This window comes from Choloepus didactylus, chromosome 18 (assembly GCF_015220235.1).
Source record: "Choloepus didactylus isolate mChoDid1 chromosome 18, mChoDid1.pri, whole genome shotgun sequence".
NCBI classification, from domain to species: domain Eukaryota; kingdom Metazoa; phylum Chordata; class Mammalia; order Pilosa; family Megalonychidae; genus Choloepus; species Choloepus didactylus.
In genome coordinates this window covers 7,044,406-7,056,526 of record NC_051324.1, presented here as the reverse complement: position 1 = coordinate 7,056,526, position 12,121 = coordinate 7,044,406, and the positions used below count along the sequence as shown (strand labels likewise).

Sequence of the window (12,121 nt, the reverse complement as noted above, 5' to 3'; positions counted from 1 at the left end):
CTCTGGGCCATCTACCTGAACACTCAATGCTTCCATGTTATCATGGAGAAGTGGGGATGATGATAACATATCCCTGTTGAAGGATTGTCATGAGGATCAAATGTGGTCATTTATAAAAAGTGCTAAGGACATGAATATACTTCCACTGTTATCACAGAGTAAACTGATGCTCAGAGGGAATTAAGCACCTGTTTGCTGTTTTGTCCCCATCCCTTTGCCCACTTTGTTAGCAATGTGGATGTGGACACCGTCTAGCTTGCCAGGGCTGCTGTCACAGGAACCATGCACTAGTTTGGCTTAAGCAACAGGAATTTATTGTCTCACGGTTTGGAAGTCCAGTATCGAGGCATTGTCAGGCTCCCTTTCAGCCAGAGTCTCTAGCGTTCTGGGGCTGGCCGCCCACAGCCCTTGGGGTTCCTTGACTTGCCGCTGTGCCTCCATCACACGGCGATGTCCTGTGGCTTCCTCTGACTGTGTCTCTATATAAGGCTCTGGTAATACAGATTAAGGCCCAGCCTGTTCCAATGTGGCCACACCTAAATGGACTCTTTGAAGATCCCATTCGCTTAAGGCTTGAACTTGTCTTTTGTCGGGTACATGACTCAATCCCCAAAAGGCGCCTAATTTCTCTCAGCCCTGCTCCCAGCGCCCGTGTGCAAAGGGCCCAGGCTGCAAGTTCTTCAGAGTAAGGGGCCACAGAACAACTGGGCTGTGTTGTGTGTAGCTCTAGGTTTCCCACCTTAGCTATGACCCACTCATGGAATGCAGTAGAAGCATTTTCCGTGGATTTGTTCACCAGGTGAAAAGCATTCAAGATGCAATTAAAGAGAAGAAACAGCGGTTCAACTTCCTTGGGGAGGAGATCAACCTGAATCCTTCGGTTGGTATCTTCATCACCATGAACCCTGGCTATGCCGGCCGCACGGAGCTTCCGGAGAACCTTAAGGCACTCTTCAGGTAAGGGTTAGTGAGGCCCCAAAGAGAAGGTTTTTTTGTTTTTTCTTTTCACTGAAAATATGACATATATTTTAAAGAAAATTTGGAATTTATAGAAAAGTAGATTTAAAAAAAAAAAAACTTTTAATACCCTTACCAGTAATATATATTTATTTTTTTTGCTTAATTTTGTTCTGATCTTCTCTATGAATAATTTAGATTCATAATTTGTAGTTTACACATTTGTGGTTTACATACAGTTCTACGTTGTTTTGTTCTTCATTTCATAGTATATCATAATCATAGCATAAATATTTTCTTCTATTATATATTCTTAAGAAATCTCATTCTATTTTCTATTATTGTTATTCTATCAAGTGCATGCTCCATAGTGTAATTAACTGCTCCTATAGTTTAATTAAATAAGAAGACTGTTTCTGACATTTAAAATAAATGTTGTGCAAAATGCTATAATGTACATCTTTGTATATGAATCTTCCTGTTTTTCTGTATGCATGATTATTTTCTTTGACTAGATTCCCAGAAGTGGAATTACTGAATTGACAGGTAGAAACATTTTTAAGGCTCTTGACACACAGTGCCAAATTGCTTTCTAAAAAGAGTGGCACCAAATTACACTCCTACTAGCAATGTATGAGAGCAACTCTTTTATTTCACTGGTAGCACTGTGCATATTGCCATGTTTCTAAATCTTTAGTTTGATAAGAAAGCACAAATGCATTTTCTGGCAGGAACTGGAGGCTCAATTCTTTTTTCAGAAAAGAGAAGTCAGCCCAACAAAGAGAAAACTGCAGAGTGCTTCATCGTTTCTGATTTTCTGCCTGCTGAGCTGTTACCTAAGAGAGGATAGGCTGTAGGAAGCTAGGATAAACTGTTGGTCTCATTTTTGGACCCAGAGCCCCAGTGCATGCTGTTTGGTGATGTGGGGTGTTCCAGTTTGCTAATGCCGCCTTTTCGCAAAACACCAGAAATGGATCGACTTTTATAAAGGGGGGTTATTTGGTTACAAAGTTACAGTCTTAAGGCCATAAAGTGTCCAAGAAAAGGCATCAGCCATCAAGTACCTTAACCAGAGGATGGCCAGTGGCATCCGGAAAACCTCTATTAGCTGGAAAGGCACATGGCTGGTGTCTGCTCCAGAGTTCTGGTTTCAAAATGGGTTTCTCCCAGGACGTTCCTCTCTAGGCTGCAGCTCCTCAAAAATGTCACCCTTAGTTGCTTTTGGAGCATTTGTCCTCCCTTAGCTTCTCCAGAGCAAAAGTCTGCTTTCAAAAGCCATCTCCAAAATGTCTCTGTAAGCTGCAGCTCCTCTCTCAGCTCCTGTGTGTTCTTCAAAGTGTCCCTCTTGGCTGTAGCAAGCTCGCTCCTTCTATCTGAGCTTATATAGTGCTCTAGGAAACTAATCAAGGCCCATGCTGAATGGGCGGGGCCACACCTTCTTGGAAATTATCTAATCAGAGTGATCACCCACAGTTGGGTGGGTCATATGTCCATGGAAACATCCAATCAAAAGGTCACACTTTAATCAAAAAGATTAATCAATCTGCCCCCACAAGATTGCATCAAAGATAATGGCGTTTTGGGGGCCATAATAAATCTGAACCGGCACATGGGGCCAGTGCTTTTCTGGGCTTTCAGAGGCCCAACTGCCCCAGTGATGGCAAATTCCTGTGTCCCAGGAGTGAGGTGGGTGTCCCCTCATTCAAGGCAGCTCCCATTTTAACCAAGAGCTTGGAATGTCAAATTTGCTGTCTAAGCTGGAACCAGAGAGAACCATCTTATTTGCTATTTGTTTACAAAAAGTGTTTATCAAATAAGCCTTGTGTCACATACAATAATGGAGGTGGGTTATCACCTTGGTAGGAATTATTCCTTACTTCTTTTCCCCGGAATTTAAAAGACACATATATTCATTGAAGAACACTGGAAGAAATGGTAAATGCAAATGTGTACCTTTACATTTAATGCCCACAAAAATTCTACAAGGTGGATACTGTGCTTGTCTCCATTGTACAGTGAGGAAACAGGGATTCAGGAAATTGCCCAGGGTTATCCTGTTGGTAAGCGGCAAAACTGTGCTTTGAACCCAGGATGTCTGATTCCAGAGCTTTCGCTCCCTCCCATCCGCAGTGTCATCATCCAGAGAAAATCAGTGAAACCATCTGGCATTTTCCCTTCCAATATTGCACAGATACAGTATTTTCATTTTCAAAATTGCGATCAGACTGTACACAGTTTAGTATCCTGCTTTTATTAATTAATATTTTCCCATGGCATTGAATAGCTGTTCTTCTACAGAATAATAATTCATGGCAGCATTGCATTCCATTGTATGGATGTACGCTTAACTTTATTTTGGCTTGCAAAATAACTTTGGGAGTGCATTTGGTTTCTCTTCTACTGTTCCTTAATTTGAAAACAATATCAAATACTTTAAAGGAAAAATCTATTTGAATGAAATGTTTTTCAACATTTTATTTCTGTAGGGAAAAATCAATGAAAGAAATGCAAATGTAACAGCCTTAGACTCCTATTACTTACCTAGCAAATTAATAACAATAAGTTAAATCAAATGTTTTTATAGTTAGAGAAAAATGACAGTAAACATTTATATACAGAAAACAAACCAACCAACCTTGTCTATGTCATTTCATGCCAAGGTCTGTTGAGAGATACCTACCTTTTGACCTTGGTATGAGATAGTTACATTCGTATGCAAAGAAGTACAGAATAAACCCTTAGAATCTAGGCTTGGAGGAGGTGACTGAGAAATGACACAGAGAGACCCAATTCCTCAACCAGTGGCCCCAATCTATTCTGGGTGACTAATCTTTGCCTTATATAAGGCACACTGGACTCAAGTTGCAAGACTGGGGTTGTAGCCTCAACCCTGCCACTATCTGCTAACATTATCCATCACCTTAGCAAGACCGTTCCCCTCCTTCATCCTTAGTTAACTTATCCTTGAAGTCAGGCTCTTTGATGAAATAATTGCGGAGGTTCTTCTAAGAATCTGCACACTCATAGATGCTCCCTCTCAGTACTAAGCCCTTTTCTCTTGCCTTATGCTCTCTCCTTTGTCTCCGTAGTTGGGAAACCGTCTTGTCCCTCTCTCACACAGGCCCTGTGCAATGGTTGTTCCAGACTTCGAGCTGATCTGTGAAATCATGCTGGTGGCAGAAGGATTCATTGAAGCCCGATTATTGGCCAGAAAGTTCATCACCCTTTACCAGTTGTGCAAAGAACTTCTCTCCAAACAGGTATGCTCCCTCGGAGGTCAATCAGTCACAGAGGGGTGATCAATAACAGAAGCTCCCAAGAGGCTCTGGGACCAGTGGATTAGGGAAACATATGAGAGGCTTCTCAAAGAGATTCGCTGTGCCCTTAAGCATATTAAAAGCTGAGAAGTTCTACAGTAAAGATGCATGCTCATTTTTGTAGCCCAACATTTTCTCAAAATAACTTGACCACAGGACCCCCTTTATAAATTCAGTACTTACAACACCTCACACACCAGTGCCCCATGGAACACTGTTTGAGAAACACTGTGGTGGCCAATCAAAGCCCTTAGAGGGAATGGTTTCTACCCAAAGGGACATGAGATGAGGGTAGGGGTTGAGAAGCGAGTGTTAGGTATTAATTCATCCCATTCTTCTCATTTCTGCTTGGCCTTAAGTGTGGCTTCTGCATAGTGGAGGATCCCCTCATGGGAATAACACCTTAATAAACATGACAGAGCACCTCCAAGCTTTATGCCTTGGATGGAGAATCTCTTGGTGGAGAGGACAGCCAACGACGCTTCCCTGGGTTATTCCCAATGAGATTCACCTTCCCTTCAGGAGTTCTCTTCCTTTGATCATCTTTGCTGCCATAGCATGAGCTCTCTCAGCCCAGTGAAGGCTGTCCAAGATGGAGAAGCCACTCCTGGTTTTCTTTTCACTTCCCAGGCCCCCTTTTTGTGTCTGTCTGTGTGTGTGTGTGTGTGTGTGTGTGTGTGTGTGTGTGTGTGTGTGTGTTTATTAGCTTTATTTAACTAAATATGTTAAATAATGGCGACATACAAAATTTGCTTGTCTTTGAAAAGATTACATAGGAAAATACCTGATGTAACATGATGTCATATTATAGATCTTTTTTTTTAAATTAAATTCAGTTTTATTGAAATACATTCACACACCATACAATCATCCATGGTATACAATCCACTGTCCACAGTATAACATAGTTATGTGTTCATCACCACAATCGATCTCTGAACATTTTCCTTACATCAGAAAGAACCAGAATAAAAATAAAAGTGAAAAAAGAACACCCAAATCATCCCCCCATCCCACCCCATTTGTCCTTTAGTTTTTATCCCCATTCCTCCACTCATCCATACACTAGATAAAGGGGGTGTGATCCACAAGGTCTTCACAATCACACTGTCACCCCTTGTAATCTACATTATTATATAATTGTCTTCAGGAGTCCAGACTGCTGGGTTGGAGTTTGGCAGTTTCAGGTATTTACTTCTAGCTATTCCAATACATTAAAACCTAAGAGGTGTTATCTGTATAGTGCATAAGAATGTCCACCAGAGTGACCTCTCGACTCCACTTGGAATCTCTCAGCCACTGAAACTATTTCACCTCATTTTGCATCCCCCTTTTGGTCAAGAAGATACTCTCAGTCCCACGATGCCGGGTCCACATTCATCCCCGGGAGTCATACTCTGCGTTGCCAGGGGGGAGGGCAGCGAGTTCACCTGTCGAGATGGCTCAGTTAGAGGGAGAGAGGGCCAGGCCCCCTTTTGACTGTATCCTGTCTCCCTGGATTCTCCACCATCATCCACTTCCAGGCCATGATGCTCGGTTTTATGGCCCTAGCCCAACCTCTCTTCTGATCTCTAAATCTTTGTATTCAATGAATGGTGTATAGCATATCTCCCTGTTAGTGCTCAAAAAGCACTTCCAGCTCAGCACATGGAAAGCTGATATTTCCTGCCAACTCCCACACTAAGCCTACTTTTCCTATGTTATGCAGCTCAGCACGTGGAACCATCATTCACTCACTCGCTAATCCTGGATCCCTGGGAGTTATCCTTGACACTTCCCTCTTCCTTAGTGTACATCTAATCATGTGCTTATTAGATGAATATTTCTCAAATAAGTCTTCTTTTGTTTCCATACCCACTGCTACCGCTTTAGCACCTGTCTCTTGCTTAAACTATTGCAAGTTCTTCTAATCTGTTCCTTACCCCCTAGCTAGAGTGATCATTTTAAAAAATGTTCCTCACTGGCCTTAGGATAAAGACTGGCTCCTAACCACTCTCTACACACCACTGCATGGGCTGGCTTCCTGCCCACCTCAACAGCTCCAGCTCCCCCAGGCTGTAGACATACTGTTTCCTCTGGCGATGAATGCACTGCTTCCTTGACTTGTCCTCTTTCTCATCTGTGCTTGACCGAATTCTACTCCTTCAGGTCTTCTCTATATATAGCTGCTTCAGGGAAATCTGACCCACAGCCCAGGGACAGCCACCATGTCCCTTGTTTCCTTTGCACACCAAATATTTCCTTTATAGCATTTATCATGGTGCTAATTAAACAATGATCTGTTACAAAGCAAATGGCCAAGCTGAGACTTGAACCTAGATCTGTCAGAGTTCAGGACTGATGCTGTCAACCTCACACCCTACCCCATCCCTCCCCACGCTGCCCTGGGACCTGATGTCAGTGCTGTGTTCCATCAGCACCTTTGACCGTCCATCCCTGGCCTTTGGCAAACCTTTTAAGAAACTTTTTTGTTTTGTTTTGGAAATCCCTTTCTCAGAGAGTTTGAAGACTTCTACAATGGAGCTTTTAGGGCTAGCACAGCTCCAGCTGGACAGCCTTTCTGCCTTCTAATGTATAGAGAGTAGCCAGAGAGGTTTGGAGATGGTTCTGTTTAATCTCTGTGACCCCCACACCCATGTGTTCTGCATCTGCCATGTTGTCATCACAGTTAGAAAAGTAGGGGCCTGCCAGGCCAGCTAGGGTCCCACAGTCATGGTCTGCTAAGTCATTAATCCCACCCACCACCTCTGCCTGGACCTCTTAACCCCCCTAATACTCCTTGGGGCTCTGAATATCCATCCTCTTGCAGACACCAGCCTGAGTATACAGTGCTCTGTATCCCAGAAACTCTGACCTCTGCACCGCCTTCCCACAGGATCACTACGACTGGGGCCTGCGGGCCATCAAGTCCGTGCTGGTGGTGGCCGGATCCCTCAAGCGAGGAGACCCTGGCCGGCCCGAGGACCAGGTCCTGATGCGCTCCCTGCGAGACTTCAACATCCCCAAGATTGTGACCGATGACATGCCAGTGTTCATGGGCCTGATCGGAGACCTGTTTCCTGCCCTGGACGTCCCCCGGAGGAGAGACCTCAACTTTGAAGCTTTGGTGAGGAAGGCAGTGGTGGATCTGAAGCTGCAGGCTGAGGACAACTTTGTGCTCAAGGTACACAGGGTTTCCTCTCCCAAGATTTCTCTGTCCCTTGGTTGTTTTCTTGGACCGTGGTTTATCCTTCATCCTTGATCTGCATAGGGTTGCTTTTCAAGTACAAATATTTATCTAGTTAGTGTGATGCCTTTCATTTCAGCAGCCCTTTATTGAGGCCCCACGATGTGGAATCATGTAGGGAGTGTAAGAAGTCAGAGCCCGACTTCACAGAATTCATGGTCTAAAGAGGGAAATAAGACACAGTCTGCTCTGTATAGCTCGTGGTTCCATCACGTGAATTATTTTATAAGCTACTGTAGGGGAATGACAGCCGTACAACACAGAAGCCACATTGGTTCACATGCAGTATTTCTGAGCTCATAAATGTTTTGAAGGGATTAGAGGCAAGCTTTCTTACAACTGAAGAAAAAAACCCACAGTGTGGTAGTCAGAATAATAGCCCCCAAAGATGCCCACACCCTGATCTCTGGAACCTGTGAATATGTTGGGTTCCGTGGCAGAGGGGAATTCAGGGTGTAGATGGAACTAAGATTGCTGATCAGCAGATATGGAGATGAGATTACCCTGGATTAACTAGGTGAGCCCAGTGTCCTTAAAAGTGAAAGAGGGAACTACAGGGAGGAAGTCAGAATGATGTGATGTAAGAAAGACTTACTGGTTGTTGCTGGTTTTAAAGATGGAAGGAGGCCACAAGGCAAGGAAGGCAGGCCCTCTAAAGAGGCAAGGAAACGGATTCCCTTCCAGAAGGAGCGCAGCTCTGCTGACACTTTGACTTTCACCTAGTGAGACCCATTTCATACTCCCGACCTCCATAAATGTACGAGTATAAGTTTGTGTTGCTTTAAGTCAATAGGTTTGTGGTGATTTGTTACAACAGCCATAGGAAAGTAATAAACTGAGCCATAGATAAAGATCTTAAGAAATAAAGCTGAAACTTCAGTGCAAGTGTAACTACTTTAGTGACTATAAGAAACAACAGTGCTTTCTACTGTATTTTCTGGGAAAACTGGAAGGACAGATGAAGACACAGTGCAGCCATTTCCCCTCATGTTAAAACAATGGATTCATGAATATCGCTCCATCTGGATCAGATCTTAACTTGTGATTAAAATGGTCTCTATTAGAAATGAATGTTCTCAGGGCCTGCATCTCAGAAAGGAAAGCAGAGGCCCCCAGGTTTAAGGCTGCAGAGAATTGCCTGGCCACAGGGCAAGATGCAGACACTGTGGTGGATCAACTGTGCTGGCACTTTTATTAGGATGAGGATTCATTGCTGAGTTTTTAGGGCTTTGGATACAAAGTTCCATAGATTCTGAGTTCTCTTCTCCAATCCTCTTTTTCCGGAAGGCTGTTATTTTCACGGTGCGATTTTACAGTTGGCAAAGTTTTCAGGTTGCATAAATGTTGTTACTGTAGAAGTGCCTGCACGTGAATAACCACACTGTTATGGACTGAATCATGCCCAAGTCCCAATCCCCAGCCCTGTGGATGTGAACTCACTTGTAAATGTGATCTTTGAAGGTCCTATTAAGATGAGACAAAACTGAGTCAGTGCGGGCCTTAATCCAATATGATCGGGGTCCTTATAAGCAGAGAGGGAGGAAGGGACAAAAGGAGGCAGACGGCCATGTGCCAGGGGCAGAGTGTGAGTTACGGGCGGCCTGCAAGCTGTCACCAGAACAGGAGGCGTGGCCCGCCAAAACCTTGAGTTTGTACTTCTTGCCTCCAAAACTGTGAGCCAATAAATTCCTTTTTATTTTGCTTTAAGTCACTAGGTTTGTGGTGATTTGTTATCACAAATCTGTGGTATTTATTATGTAATGCAGCCCTTGTAAATTAACCCCTATAACTTGGGACAGGATGTATAAGTGTCAAAAGAGAAGGGCTGAGGTCCCTGGGGTTCGGTGTCATGGATGGGATATTTCCCTCTGTAATAATATCTTTAATAATCACATGACCATCACTTTGGAGTTCACTAAATGGTTTTATATACCACATCACATTTGATCTCCCAACAACCCCATGAGAGGCAGATGATGCAGAGGTGCGGTGAGGAAACGTTACAGATGAGGAAACTCAAACGCTGTGACTTCTCCAAGATGTTCCGGTGAACTACAACATGGGAGAGAAAGTGTTTCCCCTCTAGAAACTTACGTGCTAGGGGGACAGGTTACTTCAACTCCACTCCAGGAGGTGCTAGAAAGCACAGAGTACTTTCCACTGGTAGTGATTAAGTCCTGGTTATACATAAATAAAATTAAGAATGAATTGGAACACCACTCCCCACTGCAAATAGGATTCTTCTTTCATTTTTGATTCTACATTTGACAGAAGAAAGCAAAGCATTCCCTGGTACTTCATAGCTGTGATTGTTTCTGCCAATCTGTCCATCCCTACCCCCAACCTCCCTCCTCCCAGTTTCAGTGGATACACTTCTGAAAAGTAGAGATGGGAGAAAGCTCTTACAAGTGGAAGAAAAAGAATTAGCAAAGAAATAGAGGGTGGGGGGAAATATAGGGATTTTACAATGGCAACAAAAGGTCTAGCGTCACCAGCGAAAAGGTTATTGGGGTGGTGGCCAGTTGGGGTGGGGTTGGAAGTGAGCAGTGAGATTGAAGATTATATGGAACCATGAGGGGCCCTGAATGGCAGACTGGGGCAGGGGGGCGGTTCTGATCCTATGAGGCACCCCTACACCAGAGATGAGTTAATCCGATGAGGTTCATGAGCTACAGTGCACTGAGGCTGATGTGTTAGACTCATAGGACAGTCCACTGTTTCCCAGTCTCTCTGACAGTCCAATGAAGCAATCTGACCCTCCTTCCCCATTTTCTGCATCTTCTTCCTACTCAGAATCATATCCTTTCTATTTATTTCAGTTAGGCCACATTCTGTTTCTGTTTCCTTCATTCTCTTCCCTTCTTTTCAATAATCACTTTCCACTCTCCCAATAAGACAGATGCTTTATATTAAAAAAAAGATGTTTTCTACCCTCTTTTCATTTGCATTGTCTCCTTAAACATCTGAAACTTAATTCTTCAAAAACTGCCTGGTGAGACTGTTGGTTTAAGATGGCATCCTGAGAGCCCTTAAAAGAAATAATAAGGTATTGAAAAAAAAAAATGGAATAAACCCATAGAAGTGTGGAAACTAGGGAGGGGTATTACAGTCAATTTCTGAAATACAGACAGAGAATGAAAGTGAATTGACAGATAAAGCACAGCAGGGGGATGTCAGAATATACTTAGAAAGGGCTCCAGGGGAAGAGGGGCCAGGAGGCAGCTGGTCTGCCAAGCAACAGCCTGGAGAAGCTCTGGGCTTGGAGTTGGTAGTTAAGGTGGGCAGAAATGGAAAAGAGCACTGAAAACAGAAGAGGGATAGTTAAGTTTGTTTTCTTTTTTTTTTGTAACCTATGCCACTTGACTCCCAATACGCTTCTCCCAGCTCCCCCTTCTAATACTCAATTCCCAAAAACTCATACCATGTGCAGCCAGTCATTTCACCCTTGGCCGAAAAGAAAAAAGAAACATAACTGTAGAAATTTAATAAACTCTTTGGGGAAAACTAGGTGTGTTTATGGGAGTATTGGTAAGCCCGTTTAACGCCCTTCCATTCTGTTTGGGGCCTAAAAGCAAGCTACCTGCTCACTCACCCACAAGTGAAACCTGCCAAAATACAAGACCTGAACTTGTCAACCGAGCTGCCAGACAGTCCTCCTACTCTGGAAAGAACCTCGCACATCCTGCAGCAGAGGAAATCCACCCAACCTCCTAGAACAAACGACGGAGCTCTTCGTTTAAACACTAGGATCACCAGATATTGGAGAAAACCAACACACACACATAGCAATGGACTCTGGTGGAAATAAGGAATAGAACATTTTAAAAGTTCTAATTAGTTTCCTTGGAGAAAATAAAGAAAATTTGGTATCATAAAACAAGAATAAGAGGCTATGAAAAAAGAACTACCAGAAAATCATAAAAATCTCTTCCAAATATAGAATTGTGTGATTGATGACACAGAAAATTCAGCAGAAGATTGGAAGACAAAGTCAAGGTTATCTCCAGGATGTAAAAACTAGACACATACACACACCCCACAAACACACACATACAAACAAAGGGAAAGAAAATATGAGAGTCAAAATGACATATAGTGGATCAGTCTAAGATATCCACATGTTGCCAATAGACATTTTAGAAAGAGATAACAGAGAAAATGGCGGAGAGAAAAGTATCAAAGATTGACTTGGGAAAAAATATAAACTTACTTGAGCTGGAAATACGCATGTCCAGATTGGAAGGGCTCAGTGGAGACTTGACAGGATGAATAAAAAAGGACTCCTACAAGGGCACGTTATAATGGAATTTCAGAAGTTAAAGGTTAAGAGAAAAGAATAAAAGCTTCCTGGTTGTGGTTTGGAGTGGGAAGGCAGTAAGGGTAACACAAGAAAGGAATGGAAATCAGACTGACATCATAACCTCTCATCAGTAACACTGGTACTAAAGCACAAGGAATTGAATTCTTTTATAGAATTCCAAACCAACCAGATTTTCACTGAAGATATTTTCAAAGACTCAAAATTTTAAAACAAATGAACAAAAAATCATGGGATCCCAGAAACTCAAGAATCAAAAAAAGAAATCCTGGAATGACTGTTGTAAGCAGGCCTAGAAAGGAA

The 12,121-nt window shown here is 43.0% G+C and overlaps 1 protein-coding gene across 8 annotated transcripts in view; it reads left to right on the top strand.

Annotated features, from left to right (window-relative positions):
• Positions 1–12,121, top strand: part of DNAH9 (dynein axonemal heavy chain 9) — a 322,619-nt gene that overhangs the window by 121,249 nt on the left and 189,249 nt on the right. For all 8 annotated transcript variants that reach the window (XR_005212602.1, XM_037808448.1, XM_037808450.1 and 5 more), the window contains 3 exons: positions 800–957; positions 4,079–4,217; positions 7,150–7,437. Coding sequence is in view for 7 of the 8 variants with exons in the window: in XM_037808448.1 (XP_037664376.1) it covers positions 800–957; positions 4,079–4,217; positions 7,150–7,437 (585 nt within the window). In the remaining variant the exon portion in view is untranslated. The remainder of the gene's footprint in view (positions 1–799; positions 958–4,078; positions 4,218–7,149; positions 7,438–12,121) is intronic.